Consider the following 26982-nt stretch of genomic DNA (forward strand, 5'->3'; position numbering starts at 1 on the left):
AAGACGAAGCTTCGTGCTTTGTCTCGAATGATAATTATATCAAAAGCACTGCATCCAAATATATAATTAGCAATAAATGGAAATGAATACTATAAAACTGCATTTACGAGGCAAATCGGCGTACAAATCTATAATGACGACGTAACAACGTTTGTTTAATGGCTTCACTTCCATCATAGCACATATTCACACAATGGCTGTGTGTTGCCGTTATTATTATTTGAGACAACTAGACACACATACACACATATGAACACGGCCTGAATATTCTGTCTCTCCATCTTTCGCATATCCACATACCGATCGATTACCAACGCAAATCAATGATTTATTTTCGTACACTTTGAATTTAGTATTTAGTGTCACAGTGCATTAATTGAAAGGTATCAACGGTTAATTCAACATGACACGTATATCAAAATTGTTGCGTTTTGCATTGGAATGTGGCTTCGGGATTTTTTTTTATTTAATTTAATTGTAATATCGAAAATGACCGATTCCAAATGGAAATAATCACAAGGTGTTTCATATTTGAATAATAATCGGCTTTTGAAATGACTGTGTGCAAACAGTTAAAAAAAAAGCCATCACAAAAAATGTACGTTCCAATGAATTTAATATATGGCAACCATATATTTTTGCTATTCAAATTTTCCTTTCGCCATTTTGTGTATAAAAATGTATTAATTTCTCGCATTTACTTTCTCTACCCTTGCACCAAATCAATGTACAACAACAGGTCATGACACGGACTATTTGAATTTGGCACTTCGTGATGGCGGCGTATCTTTAACAATGGGTCTTGCAAATGGCAAACAGGAAATGCATATTAAACCGGCTCGAGTACGCTTTGATGATCATCAATGGCATAAAGTCACCGTTCATCGACGAATTCAAGAGGTTTGTACATGGGCTGACATGCCAACACAATTCACATTGAAATCATATTAGCATTGGATGCCAGTAGCTGATACAATCCGAATGAAAGAGAGGAAATGCTCAAATCCGTTAATTGATGGATACGGCAATAATTAAATTTGATTCTTCCTCAATGATTTAAGCCGATTTATTGAGACTTCCAATCTCACTCACTCACTCACTCATTCTCATCAATAAATCAATCTCAATCTAATCATAAATGATATTATCATGATGAAATAAAATGGGGTATTTTTCGCTTCTTTGTATTTAGATTTCTTCCATCACAAGCTTCTGTCGGGTGAGTAATATACGATATGCTATGTAACTGGAATATATTCGGTATACATTCATTCATAGGGGTATTGCAACGACCATAAAATATATGTATTTCATTAAGTTTATCAAGCTCTTTCCAAGTTTATGCATAGTGTCGAACTTTTGTTCAAGCTCTACCATCTAAATGTACAGTAAAATAATTTACGGGCACGACGTAAGATGGCGTTTTTTCTGGTCAAAAAAGTTGCAATATCCCTTTGTATTCATTTACATTGGACTGGGAAAATATTAATCAACCGATTGTCTGTTCTTCTTCTTTTTTCTTCGTTTGAATCTGTGTCTGTCTATGGAAACGCGCATCGAATGGAATAGTTGGTGGCCGTTGTGGACGACGTATATACAGACCATTCGCATATTGCCGGAAAGTTTACGATGTTGTCATCATCTCGAGTTTATGTCGGTGGTTCAGTGAATCCAAGAGCACTTCTGGGCGCCAGAGTTCATAATAACTTTGTCGGCTGTTTAAGAAAGGTAAAATAATATATATATGTATATATATATTGAAACACACCGCGGGGAAGCCATACCTATTGCATGCGTCTTAATTCATCGCAATATAATTTCGTTTTCTTCGTCTTTTCTTTTTATTCTTCTTCCATTTTTTTCTCCATTAGGTTGAATTCTCTGCCGATACACTGCGACTGAACTTAATCGACTTGGCCCGCACTGGTTCGAAATTAATTCAAGTTGCCGGAAGAGTGGCGTACAACTGTCCATCAGGTGATCCACAGGATCCAGTTACGTTTACGACAAGAGACTCCCACTTGGTAATAATCGTATACTTAGTTGTTAGTTTGTGTATATGTTTCGGCTCTTTTTTGTTGTTGTTGTTTTGTTTGTTTTTGTTGTTGTTTTGTCACTAGGCAAAAGTATTTTGCCCGTTCAAATAATGGCAACAAAACTCTTTCCATTTAGATATTACCGCCTTGGGAAACTGGCAAGCAAAGCATGATTTCGTTTAAATTTAGAACAAACGAACCCAACGGACTAATTTTGCTAACGACAGCAGCCAAATCGGGAAATGTAAGTTGAACTAGAGCGAGATAGAGTGAAATCACTGCAAACGAATACACTTATCAAATAAAAATTGTCACCAGACCTGTGAAAATACAACTTTTTATTTATTTTTTGTCGATTTGTTCGCCGTTTCTTTTTGTTTTCATTCTCTGTCTCTGTCTCTCCGTTTCTCTCTCTCTCTCTGTGTGTGTGTCTCTCCGTTTCTCTCTCTCTCCTTGTCGATGCAGTCGGATTTATTTGCTGTGGAATTGTTAAATGGTCACATTTATATTCACGTCGATCTTGGTTCCGGTGCTGTAAAAGTTCGTGCCTCGCGACGACGTGTTGATGATGGCGCTTGGCACGAATTGATGCTGCGTCGAACTGGTCGAGAATGCAAAGTATCAATTGATAGCCAATGGAATGATTTCCGCACTCCGGGCGATGCAACGCAATTTGAGCTCGATTCGCCCATTTATTTGGGCGGTCTTGGCTCATCCTACAACAGTGTTAATACACCGCCAGCTGTTTGGACAGCAACACTCAGGCAAGGTTTCATCGGTTGTCTACGAGATTTGATGCTCACCGGCAAACCCGTCGACATTGCTGCATTTGCTCGACAACAGGATTCAGGTGGGCTTTGACCGCAATTGGTTTTCCTTTTTTTTGTCTTCTTCTCCTCGTTCCGCATGGGAACACAATCATTCACGAATACGATTTTCAATGTATAGGTGCTGTGAAAGCTTCGTGCCATGTTCAGGCAAACCAATGCGGTGGTGCTGTACCGCCGTGTCTCAACAGTGGTGTCTGCAATGAAGGATGGAATCGACCGATTTGTGACTGTTCGGCCACCTCATTTACTGGACCAACATGTGGCAGAGAATCGGCAACATTGGCCTTCAACGGAAGTCAACACATGACCATTTCGGTTGGTGGCACCCATGGAACACGCACACAAACCGAAGAGCTAGTACTACGTTTCAAAACCACTCGACCGACTGGTTTGCTCCTTGTAACGAGTGCCGATTCAAATTCACCCGATCGCTTAGAAATTTCACTCGTTGCCGGACGAGTTCGTGCCAGTGTTCGGCTCGGTGATCGTGAAAAGGTCCGTGTCAATTGAATACAACTTGTCGAACGAACAAAAGGAAAAATTATTACTGAATAACTTTCTTCTTAATTCCTCCCCATCTCTTCTGATCGAAACAGAATCTTCTTGCTGGTCAAGGAGTGTTACACGATAACAATTGGCACACAATACGCTTTTCACGTAAGGCATCAAATCTACGACTACAAGTTGACGGGAATTCTCCCGTCAGGGGTACGTTATGTATGTATCAACAGCACTTTACTTGCCCTATTCGTGTCGTGACGTGTCGTTTTTAATTTTTGACATTTCATTAAAATACCAAAAGAAAAAAAAAAGAAAAACAAAAATGATAACGGAATGATTATCAAGCTCGTTCCGAACGAAAAAAAATGATCATGAAACATTTTTCGATTGTATCAAATCATTACTTTTGCTTTTAGTTTTTCGTTTGGTTAACTACATTTTTTCTTTTTCCGTTTTCATTTCGGTTACTAAACTATGGAAATCAAATCATTTTTTTTCTCTCTTTTCTCTACCAATCAAATTCTATTCTAATTGGTTACAACTCTAACTCTCTCTCTCTCTCCCTATGTGTTATTATTCAACCAAAAAAAAAACGAACATGTTTCTCTTCTGGATTATTATTTTCTTTTTTTTTAATTTTTCATTTCGGATTTTACGTTGCTTTTATACTCTCACTCGGTTTTCATCTTCTGTTCTATTTTCCAAAATTGCCAATATCTTCTTTTACGAATTGCTGTGACAAGTTTATTTTCCTCTTTTTCACTCGTTTTTCTTACTCTAATTTATGTATTGAAATTCCCTAAATCGACCATTTTTCTATGTTTTGCTACTTGATTGAGTTGTGTACAAAAAGAACCTACAACAACCATTTCATTCATTTTTGATTTTGTGAATATGGCCAGTTTTTTATCCATGGTTTTCCGGTTTAGGTTTATTTCCCCCTATCATTCTCTCTCTCTCTATCTATTTTTCTCGAAATTTTTTTATCTCTCTGTATGTTTTTTGGGATTGGAAATCATTTTTGATTTGTTTTCGATTTTGTTTGACATAATCAATTGGAATATCTAAAAATTCGATAATTTTCTTTCTACCCCATACATGAAATATATAATATTTCTGAGCGAGAAAAAACAATGTTTGTTTGTTGATTTCTGGTTTGGTTTTTCTTTAGCGTTTCTTGGAATTTGGGACCATCTTTTTTATTATAATTATTTATAGTTAGTTTATTACATAACAAAAACAATGAGAGATAATTTAACGAATCTCCAATCGAATTGCGAGCGTACAAAATGGGTTTTTTCGCATTGAAAAATGTGTTAACTGGATTACGCTCTTTGTTTATTGACAGAATGCTCATACTATTCGTTCTGAACTGCTTAAATTTGAACAACAAAAAAAATGTTGACCGTACTGGCCGGCAATATACCACACAATAATGAAACTTAACGATGAAAAAAAAGTGATTGTGTGTGCGTTCGAACGAGAGCATTCTAGCGAAAACCACACAATTTTTGTTTGAACGATTTAAAACGAAAACAAACCAATTTTGAAATCGCATAACATTCAATCAACAAATAAAATTGCATTCGTTAAATTTTTGTACATACAAAATATCATTATTATCGATGTGTTCGAATTGATTAACGGAAAACTAATATGACAATTTGAGGCGAATAAGGCATTTGATAACTCCATCAATATTTTGAAGTTGAATGATGATTGACATTGAACGAAAAAAAAAATACAATTAATTTGCATTGAATTGGTATCCTATTGTTGAAGCTTTGTATAACTATAACTGACTATTATAATGACCATCAATGATTTTTTATTCTGTTTTTCCCATTGTGGACTTTATCGTTTTGACCATCTATCCACATCCTTTTCCCACCCAGTGTTATCGCACCATTGCTACTTTTATCTTGGAATCACACCTATCCGATTGTTTTTCATTTCGAATGTTCTGTTTTCACACATCAAATGAAAAAAAAAGAATTATATATGATAGTTTTCGGTTCAGTTTCTGTTATTTTATTATATTCATCTAACTACACGAGCTGTTGCCATCGCACATGCACTACATTTTTTGATTTTTGTACTTTTTTCATGTTTTTTTTTCCTTCCAATTGGATTCTCGATTACAAATTTTGTTTTGCGTTGAATTTCTGTTGTGTAATTTTGTGACTGCACCAAAGTAAACGCAAGAACCACACGAACAACACAGAAAAAAAAAACAATCGTTAAAACTATTTAGATGAAACCAAGTTGAGTGTGTATGTGTACATGTGTGTACAATAAAACTTCGCACCAAACAACAGCACTTGATGAATTTTTTACTCGATCGGCTTTCGTAGCGTGTGTGCATTAGCAAAGTATATCACTATGTATAGATATATGTATTGATATTGATCGTTCTCGCACTGATTATCATCAATCAACGTGAACGCCTGTTATACATATATACATGTAATTTTGTTTATTCGATTTTCACACACACACACACACTCTGTCTCTTTGCCTCACACCATAAAACAGCAAACGCACAATTATTTTCACTATACTATGCAGATGAGTGGATGTTATATATTATTATAATGTTGCACACTTTTCGTAGACAAGTCAAAATTAACTTGAATATGTGTTCAGCTCAAATAGATAGTTGACACCGAAAATGGACGCAACGAAATTACTATCTTGGACGTGGACCCACTAACCGCCCACCCGACAAAAAAAAAGAACAAAAAAAAACTGTCACAGCTGTACTTAACAACCCGTTGCATTGATATTTTTGTTTAGCTTGAATGTCGTCAATACCATCAAATTGAACTGGTTTTGTTTTCAGCGGGCCGCGACAATGAAACAACAAATGAATTGTAATTTATGGCCACGCGAGTCTGATCTTGATCGGCTTGACTGTGAACGAGTGAGAAAGATAGAGAAGCAAATTTTTTAGATCAATTTAATGCACACCCCACAATTCACAGTTAGTTTAGTTAGCGGTAAAAAAAATTCTTTGCACGTCCATGCACCCGTTACTACCATTAAGAATTTAAATTGGAATCGAACCATTTGAAAATGAGGATGCGAGACAGCGAAAGTGAGACACGAATCATCATCGGCTTGGTTATCAATTGTTGATGAGAGCCACTGCCGTCGCTGTGGAATGAAGCATGATTTGTTTAACAGTGAAAATGATAATAATGAACACATTTGAGGCGTCCATGAACCAACAATTTGTGTCCACATCGGTCTCATTTCGAAAATTGAGTAGTCGCCCCGTGCCCCGTCCGCTCGACCAACTCAAAGTCATGCATTTTCCAAACAACGATATAATTGATTTGGATTCGCCGCTATACCAATCAAATCACCGTGGTTTATGTCACATTTTTCATCACAAACACCACCGATTTTCGTATTCATCCATCTTTATTTCGCACATACCATGTTCCACCACCGCATCGCGCAATCAAACATGATGATTTCACGTGCTCCTCTCAATCATACACACCAAACATAAACACCCACATACCATATCACAATCATTTTCATACGAGACACAATTTCTATTGCGATCAAATTCATTTTTGACACATATATTCATTACATTCCGTTGGATATCATTTATCATTTTATTTAGTTACCACAAATGTGTCTCCGGAATCAAATATACCTACCCACCCCATTGAACCAAACAAAACAAAAAACGATATGAAATCACGAGACTATGGTCATTCTCAAACGAACGATGTAATTTACAATTTACAAACGAACAACAAGCGAAGAGAAAAAAAACAAACGACAAAAAAAAACTGTAAAACCAATGAAAATGTCTTTACTTGTCTATTGTATTTGCTCTGTGTGTACAAATAAGTTTTATCTAGTCTAATCTATAAATACAATGTATTTGAAGTGTGTACAAAAAAAAAAGCCAGTCAAAATAATGATCAAATTATCAAATGCCTCATTCGTTGTAGTCGCCCAAGCTATTTATAATACAAAAATATATATCCAGAATATAGTTGAATTTTGTATATGTGAGAGAGATTTGCTAGCTTCTCTCCCCAAAAAAAAATATCATACGCTTTCGGTGGTTTTATTCTGATTTGTTTCGAAAAACCCAATGATGGACTGACAAAATCCATCAAATGGAATAAACTATATATTTTTCAATGTTTTCTAATTTATGATTTATCAGTTCCCAACAAGATATTTCGACTTTTGCTTTTCGATTTTTTTTTGTACAACGAAAAACAAATCATTTGATCAAATTTTCTTTTCATTTGTTGATTTCTACTCCTCAATAGTCTGACCCTATAATTTCTTTTGTTTTGTAATTATTTTCCCGTTTTCATTTTTCTCAGCGACATTTTCCGTTTCATTTTTTTTTTATTAAATCTCAAAAGTTTTCGTTTGATTTTTGATTTGGTTTTGCGTTTCATGTAATTGACAAAGCAAATTAGAAAACCATCTTCGACTTAAGAAAGCAAGCGTCTCTCTGCCTTTTTCATGTTGTGTGCAAAAATGTGCCAATCATTGAAGTGTGTCGCGCGGCGCGAGCGTAGGAAAGAAATTGTTGACATTCCTGGAAAGAAAATAAAAAAGTTTTGATTAGACAGCTGACACATTCAATTTCAAGTTGATTTGATGTGCATTTTGCAGTGTACATCACATCAACTCAACGCAACGCAGCTCAGTCTCACTTTGCAATATTTTGTTTATGTTCTTTTTTTTTCCACCGTGTTTCTTATTATCGAAGGTGTTTTTCTACTTTGCTATCGGAATTTATAACGAACAGAAATTTTTTTTTAAACTGAATTAACAAAGAAATTCAATGAATTAGAAATGATTCGAATGTCGAAAATTTTATTTAACGTGACACTCAAAAAACGATACGAACAAAGGATGAACGATGACGTTGAACGAACCCGAAACGAAAAAAAAAATTCACGAAATTTTATTCGAAAAAAAAGGAGGAAATAAAAACGATCGAACGAAATTCAACGAGCGTCAGGGCGCTATTTTATTGCACCAAAATTGTTTTGCCTGAAAAAAAAACTGATAATTTTTAATTTTTCTAAACAAAATTAATTTCCACAATGCGGAATAAAAATTAAATTTGTTTGTTAAATTGCGATTCGATGATGATGTTTTCTTTGGACCACCACCACTACCACCATCACCTTTGAAAAAGTCAATGTCACATTGAGAAAAAGTTGTTCAAGTTTAACGAATGTGGTTGCTGCCGACGACGACGACGACAACGATGACAAAATGGAAAATGACACTTGATCGCACACGCACACATTCAAGCGATTTTTCCAATTTAATGCTCATTTCTTTCGAATCAATCGGTCGGTCGGTTCACGCAAGAGAGGATTGGATGACGGGTTTCGGTGCGTTTGAAGTAAATATCATCAACGAACACATACAACCAATATCTGTAACTCAAAAGCAAAATTTAGTCTGATTGTTTACAATTGATTTATCCAATTTTGGTTTTCGTTTTCCTAATTTGATTTTCATTTTCGAAGTTCTTTGGTTGTTCTTTTATTTTTTGTCAAGAAACCACACACACATACACACCGATATATATATATTAATCTGGAGCAAAGTATATATATGTTATGATTTTTTGCCGTTTTTGTTTGAATCGAATTTTATTTTTAAACCACACACGTACACCAACAATAAAAAAAAATATTAAAATTAAATAGCTTATAGAATCCCGCCCTGTAAGATATGGTATTTTGTCTAGATTTCGAATACGGACTGTTGTTTGAACGAACATTTTGTTCTTTTTTTGTTTTTTGAATCCGTTGTTTTACGACGTTTTTGATTATTTATTTAGTTTGTTTTTGTTCCACTCTTGTTTTTGTATTGTCTCTATTGACGCTGGATCTGTCTATCCGTTGTTTTTGTTTATTTTTCGTTAAAATACTTGATCCCTCTGTATCCTTTTTCTTCTTACTCTGCCTACTATGCTAGAATGAAAATGCTTTTAAAAAAAAACTGCACGTGGCCGTCAATTGCAAAGCATTCGATTTTAATTCAAAATTCTCGCGGCAAACGTGACTTTTATGGTTCAATCTTTATTATTTCTGTAAGCGCATCATAGCGGCGTCATTCGTTTGCATTGTAATTGCGGCACTCTTTAGATGTAGACATTTTGACTTTTGAACTTTTATCTTTCTCTCTTTGGATAAAATTGCAACCGAATGCGTAGCATAGCATAAACTAGTGAATAGTTGTAGTGAATGTAGGAAATTAGCTTGTCACACACACAAATCTCACAGTTCTTTTTTCTTTAACAACAAAACTCACCAATTAGCATGATCAATGCAATGATCGTTTATGATCAAACAAACAAAACAATTCGTACAGCGAACATGTTTCACTTATTTCGTTTTGCATGCATTTCGATTTGATTCTCTTCAACAGCCGAAACCATTTTGGGGCGACACAGCACAATGGAAATTCGTTCAATTCATTTGGGCGGGATGTTCCATGCGGAAGAAGAAATCCAAATGACATCCACAATGGCAAACTTTGTTGGTCATATGCAAGGCTTTGTGTACAATGGAAATCGGTAGGATATTTCGACGATGGATAAAATCAATGGTTATTTCCTATAATTTGGCAATTAAATTGAATGTTTGACTATTTTATGAATTAGATACATTGACATAGTGAAAGCTCTTGGTTCTGAGCTGTCGGTACTTCCCTTAACCACGTTCAAGTTGAATGCACGCTTTGTGACGCCTACACTATCAACCCCGTACCATGCGGCAACATTCCGTTCCAAGCATTCGTATGTTGGTCTGGCTATGCTCAAGGCCTATTCCAATGTGTTCATCGATTTCCGATTCAAGACGCTCGAAGCCAATGGCCTATTGTTCTATAATGGTGGTCGTCGAAACGATTTCATTGCCATTGAATTGGTAAACGGTAAAGTTCATTACATTTTCGATTTGGGTGATGGACCTATCACTTTACGCGACACATCCCGCATACATATGAACGATAATCGATGGCATGTGGTTAGCATTCGACGACCCGGTCCCAAGACTCATACACTCATTGTTGATGACACAATCGAAGTGTATAATACACCTGGCAATAATATGCACATGGAATTGGAAGGAATTATGTATATTGGCGGCGTGTTCAAGGATATGTACACTAAACTACCTCCGGCAGTTGTGTCGCGAAATGGATTCGAAGGATGTTTGGCTTCAATTGACTTTGCCGATATTTCGCCAAGTCTAACGGAAGACGCCGTTGTACCCAGTTCACTTGTTGTCAACGGATGCGAAGGTCCTACGAAATGCAGTCAAAATGCTTGCGCCAATCGTGGCGTTTGCGTTCAACAGTGGAACGCTTATGCTTGCGAATGCGAAATGACCACTTATTCAGGACCCACTTGTTATGATGGTAAGCAAATTCGAAGGCAACCTTTTCTTTTTTAGATGTTGCTCAACACATAAGAAAACGAATAGAAAATTAGATGTCCATCAAGTAGTGGAGGAAACACCCAAGAATGGGTATCCTTAATAATGAATAACCACTAACCAATTTCCTTCGTTTAACAAATACAGAGTCAGTTGCCTATGAATTCGGTTCAAACAAAGGAATGATCCAGTATATGTATCCAGCTGGAAAGCAACCAGATACTGAGGAAGATTCGATTGCGCTCGGATTCATCACCACCAAATCCGATGCTGTCTTGTTGAGAGTTGAAAGTGCAACAACCCAAGATTACATGGAACTGGAAATTGTAATTATATCCATTGATTTGCATATTGAGCTTTTGCAACAAATTTTCACATTTCACAGGTTGAAGGGAACATCTTCATGGTGTACAATATTGGATCGCATGATCTGCCACTCGGTGAAATCGGTACTAAAGTCAATGACAACATTTATCACATTGTACGATTCCAACGATTCGGTGGCAATGCAACGCTTCAGCTTGATGATTACAATGTTCAAACTGTACACCCTCAAGGTAACCACATCCTCTTATCCACACTTTTTTTTCAAGCTTATTTAACCGAATTTCTTTCCCCAAAAAAAAAAAAAAAAAACAGGTCATCAGTCGACGGTGTTCAATTCGATGGCAAATATCCAGGTGGGCGGTAAAATTGCACGAAACGGTCGTTTCCGTATCGAACGGCCGTTTGTTGGTGTGGTCTCTGGTCTATCAGTAAATCGATTGCGTGTGCTAGATTTGGCAGCTGAACGAGATCCACATGTGACCGTTCGCGGAGACGTACAATTGGTAACTGGAGTATTAGATAGAACTGATCTAACAAGAATGCAGCAGGTTAGGAATTTTCAGCGAACCTACAACATTCAAACGATTTTTCTATATTTCTGTTTTGTTGATGTGTTGCGAAACGGCATCGCGCCCCTCCACCCAAACAGAAAACAAAACACAAGCAAACGAAATGCTGCCCTCTCAGATTAAGCTTAATGCCTATCCATGTATAGCACAGTAACATTGTATGTGTTTTGGCCGATTTCGTTGCCATTTCGTTTTGCTTGAAAGAACCAACAACAATTTTTTCCTTTAATAAATTTATTCCGTACAATTCACTCTCATCGTCAAAAAAAAAAAATTCCAGACATTTTTCACACAATTTTTCATTTTTTCATGGAATTTCGCATCACCAAACTGATGTGATCATATTTCCATTCCATTGGCCATTTGGCCAATCAAAGTTGACCAAATACCGTTTTAAATTCATATTTGTATTGTCGTTATGTTTGACACTAACTTAACATTTTCACTCTATCTCGATTCCTCTGTCTCTATCCATTCGAATTTTGTAACATGTAATGCTCATGTGTATATATGAATCAATCGAACTCTTTCTATTCACCAACAAATACTGTTTTTTTTTCTGTAAATAATAAGGGTTTTGCATGATAATCATGACAATCATCAAGTGAGCATAGTTGTTATCATCTGTTGGACGAAACATGAACAAATTGACCGTCATTTTTTATTGTCGTCGCGATATGATGATAACAAACAATAATTCCTATTTCTAAAAAAAAAACATAACATTGAAATGTTAACAAAAAAAAGAACCAGCTGCAATCCGAGCAAGTGTCAGTAAAATAGACGTATTTATTATGTGTGTGTATTTTTGTTTATTAAATGTTTATATTCCAATTTTCGTTTGATAACCCTTTATACACAAGAAAAACAGTTGAATTTTTTTTTTGCATGATACACAGTAAGCGGGATGGTGTGAAAATGGCTGGCGCATAAATTTATGATTTCCATTTTTGCCCATCATCAGTCTGCTGACACAGAAATACAACATTCAAGAACAAAACGAAAAAAATTACCATCAAACACACAAACACACACAAACACAAAAAAAAATATGGCAGACAAACATTTTCTTTTGATTCATATCGATTTTGTTTAAAGTCATTCAATATCACCCAAACACACCATTTAATCCCTGGCCTTTCACACTCTTTAGCATTGCCATGAACTCTTCAATTCTATATCATTTTTTTCTCTCTGTTTCTCTCTTGGTCGAATTAAAAATGCATGATTTTTATTTTGGATTTTACTTCAACGATTTTTTTCTGTTTCGTTCTTCTGATTTATTAAATGCCATCACCCCTTTTTCTCTCTTGTCAGTTTGACATTGCACGCAAACACATGGTTATACTTTACATAGATTAGATTTGAAACAAAAAATTATTGTTCAAATCAAGTGAATGTGAGTTTTGATGAATGGGATTTTGTTCTCGTTTTTTTTCTTCTACTCGCTCGGTTTTTAGACTCCAGCCAGCAATTATCCAGGTGTGGTTGATGACCTCATTTTTTCGGGAGCGGGTTCGGGTTGTCGTGGTGACGATGAGGACGAGTGTACGCCACCGTTTGAATCAGGCAGCGGCGACGATTTAATTACTCCCGTTTATGTACCACCAACGAAACAACCGACAACACCGCACAAGAGCGAAGAGACCAGTGCAAAAGAGGCATGCGACGATGAAGATTGTATTCATGGTTCGGGTGACTCTGGCAGTGTTACCGAATCATTTACATCGACTACATCTAAAGGCACAGGTAAAACCGTGGCTCTGTTTTTTTGAGCATGAAAAAAGTTTTGATAAAATAATCGAATAATATTAACAATTTGAATGATATCTTAGATCGCACATCATCAACGGCATCGGAAACAACGAAAACATTCGAAGATTTGAGTACAACAAATCGTGATACAAATACATTTGGTACAACATCGGAAATCGGAACCACAAACGTTGGCACAAGCACATCGGTCAGTTCAACACAAAGCCAATCAACACCGGCCGTTACACGACCCGAAACTACATGGTCATCATCGACCAGTCACATGACCACCGTACCAATTCCAGAGACAACGCATTATCATAAACCAAGCACAACTGAAATGGATAACAATATTGATCACACGAGAGAAGATTATCGGTAATGATTGAGCGAAAATGAATTTGATTTACTTTTTGTCTATTCAATGAACTAACTGCTTTGCTTTTGGAATTTATAGTGAACGGCACGAGGACAAGCCAGCGTGGACACCAAATCAATACGATAGCAAAACTACGGAATCACAGTACGAACGTGGCGAGCACGATATTGAATCGGAAGTAGAACCAGAACCACCATTTTATCCACAGCCACCGCCAACCCCATACAATCACGGTGGTCGTCCAAAAATCAATCGTGGTGGTCGCATTAGTTCTGAAGCGGAAGAACGAACAGCAATGATAATCGGCATTGTAGCGGGCGCATTGATTGCCGTTGTGCTGGTCATATTGCTCTTGATTTGGTTACGATCAAATGGAGATAGAAACTACAAAGCCGACCCAGACAAGCGCGCTTCCTACGGCCAGGGAGCGAATGCTGCATTACTTGGCAATAATTCATGTACAAACGGAGCAAGGCATCCGATAAATGGATCGAATGTGCCATTGAATGGTTCGTTACGTTTAAATGGTAGCGATAAAGCACAAGTGCCAGGTTTGGTTCCACAAAAACCAAAGAAACGAGATTCAAAAGATATCAAAGAATGGTATGTGTAAAATGGTTTCGAATGACAAAACAAAATAAACAAAAAACTAAACGAAGAATAAAAAAAAACAGCACTGCAACAGCAAAGAAAACAAAAATTTTACGAATTTCATATAGGATCATAACAAAAAAAAAACAAAAGAAAAATCAGTTCCCAATAGAAAACGTGGACAGTTATTTGCAAATAGCTGCCAAACAAAAAATATACAGAAAAAAAGAGAATTAAGTAAGTTTTCCATTGGTCCATTGTCATAAAATCTGTTTAGTTTAACCAAAAACCAAAAGAAAAATCTCCTCCAACAATTGTCCAATTGACAATTTGAGCTTTATTCACTTAAAATGAACTGAAACACATGTAAAACGAATATTTTAACCATTTGAAGTCAAAAAAAATTAATTAAGAAAAAAATGGTGAAACTTCAAGCGAATAATTGTTATGATGATTCAAAAGTTAGAGAAAAAGAGAAGGTGCTAAATGTTTAAAAAAAATGATAAGCAACAACAACCCGAAAAAAATTGATGAAAATGAATGATGTTGTTATGGTAACATGACGACGAAAAACGAAATGAACGTACGTTAGATTTATGTAAGGCATACGCAAACACAGCACATACACACATCAAATAATATCCAGCAGAGAAAATGCCATGTATAACCAACAACCCTCCCCAAAATCAAAAAAAAAACAAAAACTTTTCGTTGATTTTTGTTTGGTCTAATGGACGGAAATATAAGAATTTTTTTTTAGTGTGTAGATATATTTGTAAAAAAAACTGAAATCTAATCGATGAAGTAGTGACTTAAACGGTACACTTGTAATACACAGAGAGAGACACACACATACGTCAGCTGTATATGTATTTGAAATGAAAACGCTAAAATGAATGATGAATATTCAGAAATTTAGTTGATCCCATGAACCTCCCCCCAATTTGTGCGGTTTGATTTAAGTTTCACGCTATTCTGCTCCTCTTCGAAGAGGAACAACATATGTATCATGTTAGTCGTTTATTTTTTATTTTCCCAATTTCCGTTCCATCAACGTCTCAAGCATTATGGCAAAATGAAAGCGCATCTCCTTTATGTGTACAACTAAAAAAAAAATAAAAAAAAATAAAATCAATCAGTGTGTATAATTGAACATAAAACCAAAACATTTAAGAAGACAACATTAGTGAAAAGATCCTAGCGTAAATTGTTTAGTTAAAAATAACAAACCCAATACCGGTTAAGATTTATTTAAGAAGAAAAAATAATGGAAGAAACAGAAAATCACCACAAAAAATTGCAACAATGGAAAAAAAAAGACGAATAGGATAACAAGGATTGTAGGCAACAACAAACAAATAACGGCAATTGTGCACTCATGATGCAAATGCGCACAATTGTTTGCGTGAAATGAGACACAACAATCTCGCAAGCTAACTGAACCAAATAACTCGACTCAGTTTCAAATTTTTCATCTATGTATCTCTTTCAAATCAACCTCGCGAAAATACTTCAAAATACGTTATTTAAAAAGAAAACACACGAAAAACAACATACACACACAAACATTTTCACGCTATTTAAATATTATTCTCTCTCTCTCTCTCTCTCTCTTCATATGTGCACAATTTTCAAACTGCAACAACAAATCCACTTCATTCGGAATCTAACAATCAGAACGTTATTAATACGTACATGACTTTTAAAATCTGAATCAAAATCAAAAATGAATACGAATCTCACCCTCTCTAAACCAATTGTATTGAATTCATTGTCTTTTATTCAAGAATAATGAAACAAAAAACACAAAAAACCTCCCACACAAACCACGAATCGAATTGCACCCAATAAATTTTAAATCGAGTTCCGTATTGATGCAAATTTTTAATCAACTGTTTCTATTTCAAATTTAAAAAAAAGGAAACAAACAACGTTTCTCTCTTTTTCAAATGCACACACACATACTCACACCCACATTTTAACACAACTAAACGTTCGAACGAGTTAAATGGACTGTTGGATAATTGGTTTATTTACAATTTACATTTGACATATTCGTGTGTTTTTGTTTGTCCACTTTTGTTCTTCATCATTTGGAAAAACACAAATCGAGTTACAGATTGTTGTGCAATGAAATGTGCTTGATGATGGAAAGAAGCGCGAGAGGATTTAAAAATGAAATGTTGAACGTATTTTGAAGCCGCATTTGAGAAAGAAAACAAAAATCGAGAAGAATAAATAAAAAGAAAAACAAGTAGAAAAAAGACGAAAGAAAGAGACAATATCAGTAGTAATATTAATTTACTCCTAGAAATGCTCAAAACCAAAATTTTTAGTAGTGAAACCAAAGAATAAAAAGAAACACACACGAACACACATACGAGAGAAAGAGCAGGACAAATCCCCGAATATTTTAAAATAAAATATGTAATGCAACGCGTCGATAAAGTGCTTTTTGCTAATTTTAGTTTTGGTTTTATTTGTTAGTTTTTGTTACCATGTTCATCATTGATCTCATCCCTCATATACATGCGCCCGCTTGCTTTTTTAACCACATTCGTTTTTGTGTCACTCGCACCAGTTTGGGTGTGCAGCGATTCAAATCCATATTGCATTCAAGTCGACATTCATCAACGCCAAACATGCAGATAACAACAACAAAACACCATCACAAAAAAACGCCATGTTCTTTTTTACCAAAATAAAAAGCATTTAGTTGTGAGCTAATTAGAGCAAATCATCCAGTGAACTTTTTTTTTGTATTGTTTCGTTTAGTTCTAGGGCATACACAGGAAACGAACTTCAAATGTAGTGTAATTCAAAAAGATGAAGAAGAAAAAAAAAATTGTAAATTTAAACATATCACAACACGGAATACAGAGATTGCACCAACCATTTTGATAGATTTCAAAGTTTTACCTCATCTTACTTTCGATGCAATATTTATTTTTAAAAAAAACACACACACACACAGAGAGAGAACAAAAACCAAAGCTTTTTCCATGTTTTTCTCCCAACAAGAGAAGAACAACAATTTTGAAATCAAAGCATTTTAACACGATGACAACCAAACGAGTGAAGACGCTATTTAGCGCGATATTAACTAATATTTCCTCCGCTTTTTTCCCCAACAACAATAACACACAGATACATTTTTCAATCGAACCTTTTAAATTGAGATAACAAGCGAATTATTTTCGAGAGACTTTTTATATCGTCTTTTCCCTTCAAATCTTAGACACAGTATTCAACACATCAAACCACAATGAATTGTGAACGAAATAGATTAGTGAATAGTTAGTGCAGCAGCAGCAGACAAAAGAAACCAAAAAAAAAAAATCTAAAAGTGATCAACGATATATAGCTAATGAATGGACACAATCTGATTTCGTTTTTTTTTTTTTTTTTCGGCTCAAAATTTATCACTTTCTTTTCTTATACTCTGACGATTTTGCTCTCACTCTAAGAGTTGTGGACTCGCTATTTTGTTTGTGTATATTTTCCAATCGGTCCATTGGTTTTTTAAAATAAAACTTCTCTAATTTCCAATTCTAAAACAGAACTAAAAGAAAACGATGAAAACAAAATTATGTCAACACATCTAAATCAAGAAGAATATCGATTTTATTCAATTCGGTTTTTAAAGAAAAATCTTGTTCCATATCAATTTTACGTATACTTTATAGAATATGTTTAAAAATCAAGATAAATATGCAGTGTGTTCAGTATTGAGACGAGTAAAACGCAACGTCGACTGTGGTGGTGCGACTTGTATTGAGGCTGAGAGATGATTTGATGAGAAAATGTGAACGATCAACAGTTTGATGACCATTTTCCATTGATATGCACATTTCAATGACATGCAAATCAAATTGAAAATATGAACACACACACACACACACACACCAAATCGTTTCGTCCAAGGAAAAAAAATCCAAATTGATAAAAATGAAGAGAAACGAAAAGAAGAAAAAAAAATGGCACAACACTAATGCTATCATGTACGGGAACGATGTGAAGAGCCACATTTAATCTATTATATCAATTACAAAAATTCATATATTATGATATTAAACGCTAAAAAAAAACAAAAACAATTGATACAATCCATTCACTTTACACTCACTCACTTCAACGACACGCGTGTAATGCGAAGAATATTTAGCCGTACAGAAAAACAAAACAGTATATAAGTCTATTGCAAACCTAATTGAAAGAGAGATATTGATTTAGAGAAAAATTGATTGATTTATTAGAGAGAAATGAACAAGAAGACGATGAATTGAAGAAGAAAAAAAAGCATCAAGAACAAGAAAAACTATGTAAAACTGCACCAAAAAATCATATATATACATTTAAGGGATAGTAAATTTTGTTTGGACTGATATTTTATTTATAAATAAATGAGAAAAAAAAATTAATTTACCACAAAAAAAAACATTAAAGAATGCTGATAGAAACGACCCAGCGCGGACAATTTCTTCAGAACAAAAATGAAAGTTCAACTTTATTGGCGCAAAAAAGGAAACAAAAAAAAAACTTTATGAAAAAGTTAAACATAATCACACGCAACACACATTTAGTACTTGTAACAGTTATACAATTAATTTAAAAAAAAACACAATGTTGGACAAATTAAACACGAAAACCAAATCGGATGAGAAAGAATGAAGAGTGTAAAATGTTATCTAGGATATAAAATTAATTATTAAATGAAACAAAACAAAAAATGAAGAATGTAAACAAAAATATACGCGTACAAAAAAAACACAATCGGATCGAATCAAAAAAATGAAAGAAAATGAGATTTAATTAGGATAATTCCACGTGGTGAGAAAGACCCTTCCCCAAAAAAAAAATCTTATAACTTATGTACACTCGATACATGCTAAATGAAAAATGGATTCATTAATGGATAGTCCGATTTCCCTGCTACATAGACACCCAGACACATGCAAACACGAAACATCCAATAAATGATAACGTTTAAATGAATTAAATTAAGAAAAACAAAAAAAAAGACAAACAAACAAATGGTTATTTATGCGTATTAATTCAATGTTTTTGTTTTGACCATTAAACTGAATGTTAAATTTAAAAAAAAATTGTACTCATAAGACATCGCTCTATCTCTCACATCGACACACACACACATACAAATACATGAAAAACAACAACAACAACAACACACATGAAAGAATATTATATATCTTGTCGGTGCGATCGATTCTCCATCATTCGTTGAAATAAGAGTGTTGAATTATTTTTCTCCTTTCTATCTATATTTCTATCCCTATCATCTTTTCTCCTTCTCTCTGTTATGAAACCATGCAATTGTTACTTCGTTCCATTGAGAAAAATGAAAAACACGAAAATATTGAACAACAACCAAAAAAAAAATGACATAAAATAATAATTTTAATAAAACTCAAAATGCATATTCAGAATGAAACGATGATACTGCTACTGCGCGAACAACACATACCAGAACAGAAAACAGAAAACTCTAGGGCAAATGAATGTTATGTTATATTAAAGTAAAGAAAAATAAAGAAACGGCAAACCGCATATTAATATGAGAAATGGAACACAATGAGACAAAACACAAAGTAAAAATAGTTGAACTGAAAAGTGAACAATTTAAATTCGAATGACAAAACAAACAAAAAATAATATGAACAATGATCAGTCATCATAGACTTTTTTTGGGAATTTATCCATAATCTTTTTATTTAAAAAATTAAATTTCAAGAAAAATAATTCAAATAAAAGTCGAATAAGCCATACAACAAATTGAAATTTGATTTGTGTTTTATTCGAGAGATTTTTTTTTGTTTCCCGTTCGGTTTTATTGTGCTTGAAATGAATAATTTCGATAAGATTTCAGCAAAGCTATTTACGTTACTGGATTCGTCGTCTTAATCATTTTCGAAACATCTGGCCGATAAAATGGGTAAAGTTTAATGTCCGGTTCAATGTTATTGCTCAACAGCATATGGAAATAGCGCGTGATTCGGTTCAATAATGAGCAAAATATATCACATAAATTTGAAAATTTACTGGAGAATAAGAAATATTGGTTTTTTTCTATAGAACAGTTTTCGTCGCAAACTTTCTTTGGCAAAATTCCATGGCATTATCATAAATACGGTAATTTATTACTTCAAGCTTATATCGTCAAATAACAACACACATTCAACTCAACTTCTACTAAATGTCGCTTGAACAATCTATCGGAAGGCAGGAAAATACGAAAAAGGTCAGAATAAGATTCAACGAAAGCGGAACATACATTTCATCACCATAATAGACATAAAATATAGTCCAAATGCAATGAACACCATCATCTCATACTATTTTAATTTACTAGCTTTGTTCGGTAGAGAAAAAATTTCCTAAAAATTAAAATCAAATACATTTTCGCATAGAAAAGGCAGCCGATTAATAAACGAGTCACATTCTGTTATAAAAAATTGAAAAAAATAGCGACAAGGGCAGGATTCGAACCTGCGCGCGGAGACCGCAATGGATCACTGCTTCGGCTGTTATACACAACATTAGCAGTCCATCGCCTTAACCACTCGGCCACCTTGTCATATGTCTATTCTACGAGGTTTCGTCTACTGTACCTTGTTACACTCGCTCGACGCGTCAACGAGAACACACAAAACACAGAGCGAACGCAGAGCAGCGTCCGAGAGATACGAGGTGCTTACATTCATCGCCGCTATAACGATGTGGCCGGTCATACCAAATTAACTCTTTCGCTGTATTTTTGATTTTCACCTGATTTGTTGCTTTTGATTCCGATACTTTTGAGAGAATGTTTCGGATAAAATATTTCAAAAGTATTTATTCAAAAAAAAAACTCTAAAGCAATAGGAAACAGACATATTGGGTCTATTCTTTTCATCCAATCTACGATGAAACAGCTCATGATAAACAATAATCTAGAACATCGCATTCACATACATTTTACCACTCAATCAGAGTCAATCAGACCACATTGGACCACCTCTCATATTCGGTGACAACATTCTAGAAATTCATCTTCAATTTGCCTATACGAGTGTACAGAGAATTTGAATCCATGTAGTCGCTGCACAAGTGTTTCAAATCTTTGTTATGCGATTCAAACAAAATAAAATGTTCTACGTCATCTCATTCATCATCGACAGCACACCAGACGCGAATTGAGCAACAGACAAACAATCACACAGAATCAAAATCGTACATATTTACAATTGAATTCATTTCAATGAATCTCCCATACGAAACTCAGACAGGCAGGAGAAAAATTTCAAAGCGAACGACTGGAGGATGGTTGAGGATAATATTCGTGTGCATTAGATAAGTGAGTCAAAATGTGAACTCACTCACGACGTTCCGCTGTTTCGTATCGTATCGTTTCGTTTTCGTTTTCGTTACGAACGTATATTTACAAACAACGTCATTCGTGTTGACATTGAAACTGCTGTCAAAATAGAAAATCGCTCAAACCACCACAACACTTCACTGCTTTTGTTCTCAAACAACAAAATGATTGTGTTTCATCGTTCAAATGCAATCGCAAATAGACATTAAATTTTTCACTCTCGTTTTTACTGATAGTTTAAGCTAAACTAAAAATAAGTCCAAAAACAAGTTATTAACCAGCTGGTAGTAACAACTGTGGAGAAATGGAGGGAGAACGAGTTAGCGTAAATTTTACATGTCAAAGATGTTTGCAACCTGTGATTCTGGACGATTCCTTCACGAATATGGATGATTATGCGAGAGCTGAGCTAGCCCGTAAGTACACCACCACAATTCAATTGTATTTATTACGATACCGATAGAATATCGAATGAAACTCCCTTGTAATGTGTCTGATTTGTTTTGTTTTAGTGCCAATCTACGCAAACGCTGATGTCGAAATCGATTCACAGGACACGAGCATGGATCATTTGGTGCCTCCATTTCGATTGACAGACTCGGGAACGGGAACGAATGGCTTCATGCTCATATCCGATGGCAAAGAGAATCAAAGTCTTGGAACGACACTCAAGGCTCGTGCAAATCTGTTCGATTTTCTGTCGTCCAACTCGGAGATAGATCATCCGCTGTGCGATGAGTGCACAGACACTCTGCTCGAGCTGATGGAACATCAATTGAAGCTGGCCGAAAACGAGTGGAACGACTACAACAATTACCTACAGAAGCTCGAGCAAACCGATGACACACCCAACATTGAGCAGCTCGAGAAGGAGCTCAGCGATTTGGAAATGGAAGAGAAGCGTTTGATTGACGAGCTGGCGAAGCTGAAGCGCGAAGAGGATTCGGTGAAGGAAACAATCAAGACACAGGAAGACGAAAAGGAGCGTCTCAACGTCGATGAGGAAAAGTATCGCAAAGAGTACTCGAAGTATCGACGCGATTTGATGCTCTCGGAAGACGAGTTTCACAGTCTGGAATGCCAGATATCGTATGCGAATGACGAATTGGAGAAGCTGAAGCGAACCAACGTGTTCAATATGACGTTTCACATTTGGCACTCGGGCCACTTTGGCACAATCAACACATTCCGATTGGGTCGCCTGCCATCGGCGCCGGTCGATTGGTCTGAGATAAATGCAGCTTGGGGACAAACGGCTCTATTGCTGTCGGCGCTGGCGCGCAAAGTGAATCTGAACTTCGAACGATATCGATTGGTACCGTACGGTAATCATTCGTACATCGAGGTGCTGGAAAACGGAAAAGAGCTGCCACTCTACGGAACGGGTGGCTTTCGATTTTTCTGGGACACGAAATTCGATGCGGCTATGGTGGCGTTCCTAGACTGTTTAGCACAATTCAAAGAGGAAGTGGAAAAGGGCGACAAAGACTTTTGCCTTCCGTATCGCATCGACAAAGGAAAAATTGAAGACTCAGCAACCGGTAGTTCCTATTCGATCAAGTAAGAACAACGCATTTTATTGTATCAACCATTCTCTTTGCTATCCGTCTTAACACAATCGATTCGATCTATTTGCAGAATTCAATTCAATTCAGAAGAGCAGTGGACAAAGGCGCTAAAGTTTCTCTTGACGAATTTGAAGTGGGGCCTCGCATGGGTTTCATCGCAGTTCACCGACGAACCAATGACTCTGCCCGATCTAAACGAAAGTGCTGTGTCAGCATCTAATATTTAATAGATTTAATTTACATTTTTTTAAGTTCCTCGTATCCTAAGCCAAATAAAAAACCCTTGTTAATTTATATGAATCATATGTTTTTTGCAACTTTCATTGAGCAATTCAAATTGAGTGAAATATTGAGCAACTTTTGCTCATTTTTCCACTCACTTTTACAACAGTGCGTAGCTTCTGTCATCGTGATTGTTTTTATTTCAGTTTTGCTGGTAAACAGATCAAAATGTGTGCTGCATATGATCCAGTGAAGAGTACGGTTTATGTATCGAATATATCGTTTTCTTTGACTAACAACGATCTACATAAAATATTTGACAAATATGGGAAAATCGTCAAGTACGTATTCAAAAATTCATTTCGTTGATTTACAAGAAAATTTCAATTGTTGGTTTCACATTTTTAGGGTAACGATATTAAAGAATGAACAGCGTCAAAGCCGAGGAGTTGCGTTTGTTCAATTTAAAAATGTCTCTGATGCCGAATCGTGTCTTGAGCTGAACAATACACAGGTAAAACCAAATGCAATTGAAATTAGTTTGATGGTGATAAATTGTTTCCTTTCATCTCCCAGATGTTTGGTCGCACACTAAAAGTTAGTATAGCGAATGATAATGGTCGAAGTGCAGAATTTGATGCCAAGCGTACATATGCTGACAAGCAGCGCTGTTATGAATGCGGCCAAGAAGGTCATTTAAGTTATAAGTGCCCAAGTAATGTGCTTGGAATTCGGGAGCCTCCACAGAAAAAGAGCAGCAAGAAAAATAAGCGCACGGATTCCACGAGTGCTGTTCCATTTAGTAGTAGTAATGACTTCGATTCCACACACAACGAGGTTGTAAATTATTCATTTTTGTATTCAATCTACAACATTATTGATCAGTTGCAACATTAACATCGTGTTTCCTTTCAGGAGTCTAAGGTCGACTGTATGGATGCATCAGCGCAGAAAAAGAAAAAAATTAAACAAAGCAAATACTTCAGTGATGATGAAGAAGAACACAGCGAATGAACAGAGCAGTTTGACTGTGACAGAAAAATTGTTTGAAATGAGATTATACTCTCTGTGTGCATTCACTTTCAGAACACAGAAATCAATTGTTTTTGAATAATGCTTTCATTAAGTTGTGTACGTTGGAAACATGTCAATGAAATTTTTCATAAAAACATATGATCTCATTTGTCGAAATTATTTGGACAGTTTTAAGTGATGATGTGCTCATACTTTAAAGCAATACATTAAATTATGATTTCATAAACCGAACTGGCAACGAATTCCAATATAACTAAAAATATTGCGAATATCTTTTCTTCAATACTAGTATATTTATGTTTTGAACAGTAAGAATATACAAAATGTAAATTAAATCTATTAAATATTAGATGCTGACACAGCACTTTCGTTTAGATCGGGCAGAGTCATTGGTTCGTCGGTGAACTGCGATGAAACCCATGCGAGGCCCCACTTCAAATTCGTCAAGAGAAACTTTAGCGCCTTTGTCCACTGCTCTTCTGAATTGAATTGAATTCTGCAAATAGATCGAATCGATTGTGTTAAGACGGATAGCAAAGAGAATGGTTGATACAATAAAATGCGTTGTTCTTACTTGATCGAATAGGAACTACCGGTTGCTGAGTCTTCAATTTTTCCTTTGTCGATGCGATACGGAAGGCAAAAGTCTTTGTCGCCCTTTTCCACTTCCTCTTTGAATTGTGCTAAACAGTCTAGGAACGCCACCATAGCCGCATCGAATTTCGTGTCCCAGAAAAATCGAAAGCCACCCGTTCCGTAGAGTGGCAGCTCTTTTCCGTTTTCCAGCACCTCGATGTACGAATGATTACCGTACGGTACCAATCGATATCGTTCGAAGTTCAGATTCACTTTGCGCGCCAGCGCCGACAGCAATAGAGCCGTTTGTCCCCAAGCTGCATTTATCTCAGACCAATCGACCGGCGCCGATGGCAGGCGACCCAATCGGAATGTGTTGATTGTGCCAAAGTGGCCCGAGTGCCAAATGTGAAACGTCATATTGAACACGTTGGTTCGCTTCAGCTTCTCCAATTCGTCATTCGCATACGATATCTGGCATTCCAGACTGTGAAACTCGTCTTCCGAGAGCATCAAATCGCGTCGATACTTCGAGTACTCTTTGCGATACTTTTCCTCATCGACGTTGAGACGCTCCTTTTCGTCTTCCTGTGTCTTGATTGTTTCCTTCACCGAATCCTCTTCGCGCTTCAGCTTCGCCAGCTCGTCAATCAAACGCTTCTCTTCCATTTCCAAATCGCTGAGCTCCTTCTCGAGCTGCTCAATGTTGGGTGTGTCATCGGTTTGCTCGAGCTTCTGTAGGTAATTGTTGTAGTCGTTCCACTCGTTTTCGGCCAGCTTCAATTGATGTTCCATCAGCTCGAGCAGAGTGTCTGTGCACTCATCGCACAGCGGATGATCTATCTCCGAGTTGGACGACAGAAAATCGAACAGATTTGCACGAGCCTTGAGTGTCGTTCCAAGACTTTGATTCTCTTTGCCATCGGATATGAGCATGAAGCCATTCGTTCCCGTTCCCGAGTCTGTCAATCGAAATGGAGGCACCAAATGATCCATGCTCGTGTCCTGTGAATCGATTTCGACATCAGCGTTTGCGTAGATTGGCACTAAAACAAAACAAATCAGACACATTACAAGGGAGTTTCATTCGATATTCTATCGGTATCGTAATAAATACAATTGAATTGTGGTGGTGTACTTACGGGCTAGCTCAGCTCTCGCATAATCATCCATATTCGTGAAGGAATCGTCCAGAATCACAGGTTGCAAACATCTTTGACATGTAAAATTTACGCTAACTCGTTCTCCCTCCATTTCTCCACAGTTGTTACTACCAGCTGGTTAATAACTTGTTTTTGGACTTATTTTTAGTTTAGCTTAAACTATCAGTAAAAACGAGAGTGAAAAATTTAATGTCTATTTGCGATTGCATTTGAACGATGAAACACAATCATTTTGTTGTTTGAGAACAAAAGCAGTGAAGTGTTGTGGTGGTTTGAGCGATTTTCTATTTTGACAGCAGTTTCAATGTCAACACGAATGACGTTGTTTGTAAATATACGTTCGTAACGAAAACGAAAACGAAACGATACGATACGAAACAGCGGAACGTCGTGAGTGAGTTCACATTTTGACTCACTTATCTAATGCACACGAATATTATCCTCAACCATCCTCCAGTCGATCGCTTTGAAATTTTTCTCCTGCCTGTCTGAGTTTCGTATGGGAGATTCATTGAAATGAATTCAATTGTAAATATGTACGATTTTGATTCTGTGTGATTGTTTGTCTGTTGCTCAATTCGCGTCTGGTGTGCTGTCGATGATGAAT

At 36.0% G+C, this 26982-nt stretch overlaps 4 protein-coding genes and 1 non-coding gene across 8 annotated transcripts in view; 3 read left to right on the forward strand and 2 right to left on the reverse strand.

Moving 5' to 3' along the window:
* Positions 1 to 20229, forward strand: part of LOC129578159 (neurexin-1) — a 37939-nt gene extending 17710 nt beyond the window's left edge. For 2 of the 4 annotated variants that reach the window (XM_055466325.1, XM_055466328.1), the window contains exons 5-20: positions 740 to 900; positions 1193 to 1219; positions 1570 to 1728; positions 1872 to 2024; positions 2173 to 2280; positions 2502 to 2886; positions 2985 to 3361; positions 3463 to 3583; positions 9806 to 9953; positions 10041 to 10798; positions 10963 to 11141; positions 11201 to 11372; positions 11455 to 11690; positions 13172 to 13460; positions 13547 to 13844; positions 13924 to 20229. In XM_055466325.1, coding sequence (XP_055322300.1) covers positions 740 to 900; positions 1193 to 1219; positions 1570 to 1728; positions 1872 to 2024; positions 2173 to 2280; positions 2502 to 2886; positions 2985 to 3361; positions 3463 to 3583; positions 9806 to 9953; positions 10041 to 10798; positions 10963 to 11141; positions 11201 to 11372; positions 11455 to 11690; positions 13172 to 13460; positions 13547 to 13844; positions 13924 to 14458 — 4106 coding nt within the window. In that variant the 3' untranslated portion in view covers positions 14459 to 20229. The remainder of the gene's footprint in view (positions 1 to 739; positions 901 to 1192; positions 1220 to 1569; positions 1729 to 1871; positions 2025 to 2172; positions 2281 to 2501; positions 2887 to 2984; positions 3362 to 3462; positions 3584 to 9805; positions 9954 to 10040; positions 10799 to 10962; positions 11142 to 11200; positions 11373 to 11454; positions 11691 to 13171; positions 13461 to 13546; positions 13845 to 13923) is intronic. The other 2 variants (XM_055466326.1, XM_055466327.1) reach the window with 1 other exon arrangement.
* Positions 20230 to 20922: 693 nt separating this feature from the next.
* On the reverse strand, positions 20923 to 21031 carry Trnas-gcu (transfer RNA serine (anticodon GCU)). The gene is made up of 2 exons: positions 20995 to 21031; positions 20923 to 20967 (listed from the first exon to the last, which is right to left on the reverse strand). It is a non-coding gene; the product is annotated as a tRNA-Ser (tRNA).
* Positions 21032 to 21774: 743 nt separating this feature from the next.
* LOC129578161 (beclin-1-like protein) lies at positions 21775 to 23684 on the forward strand. The gene is made up of 3 exons (XM_055466330.1): positions 21775 to 22227; positions 22324 to 23371; positions 23450 to 23684. The coding sequence occupies exons 1-3, from the start codon at positions 22116 to 22118 to the stop codon at positions 23604 to 23606; spliced, it is 1317 nt and encodes a 438-aa protein (XP_055322305.1). The 5' UTR covers positions 21775 to 22115; the 3' UTR covers positions 23607 to 23684.
* Positions 23685 to 23815: 131 nt separating this feature from the next.
* Positions 23816 to 24867, forward strand: LOC129578168 (zinc finger CCHC-type and RNA-binding motif-containing protein 1-like). The gene is made up of 4 exons (XM_055466339.1): positions 23816 to 23942; positions 24010 to 24115; positions 24178 to 24438; positions 24517 to 24867. The coding sequence occupies exons 1-4, from the start codon at positions 23830 to 23832 to the stop codon at positions 24613 to 24615; spliced, it is 579 nt and encodes a 192-aa protein (XP_055322314.1). The 5' UTR covers positions 23816 to 23829; the 3' UTR covers positions 24616 to 24867.
* A 42-nt stretch (positions 24868 to 24909) lies between these two features.
* On the reverse strand, positions 24910 to 26963 carry LOC129578163 (beclin-1-like protein). The gene is made up of 3 exons (XM_055466331.1): positions 26355 to 26963; positions 25211 to 26258; positions 24910 to 25132 (listed from the first exon to the last, which is right to left on the reverse strand). The coding sequence occupies exons 1-3, from the start codon at positions 26464 to 26466 to the stop codon at positions 24976 to 24978; spliced, it is 1317 nt and encodes a 438-aa protein (XP_055322306.1). The 5' UTR covers positions 26467 to 26963; the 3' UTR covers positions 24910 to 24975.
* Positions 26964 to 26982: the final 19 nt, after the last annotated feature.

Source organism: Sitodiplosis mosellana, unplaced genomic scaffold, assembly GCF_009176505.1.
Source record: "Sitodiplosis mosellana isolate CC-2019 unplaced genomic scaffold, AAFC_SMos_1.0 Smas_scaffold_6226, whole genome shotgun sequence".
Classification (NCBI taxonomy): Eukaryota; Metazoa; Arthropoda; class Insecta; order Diptera; family Cecidomyiidae; genus Sitodiplosis; species Sitodiplosis mosellana.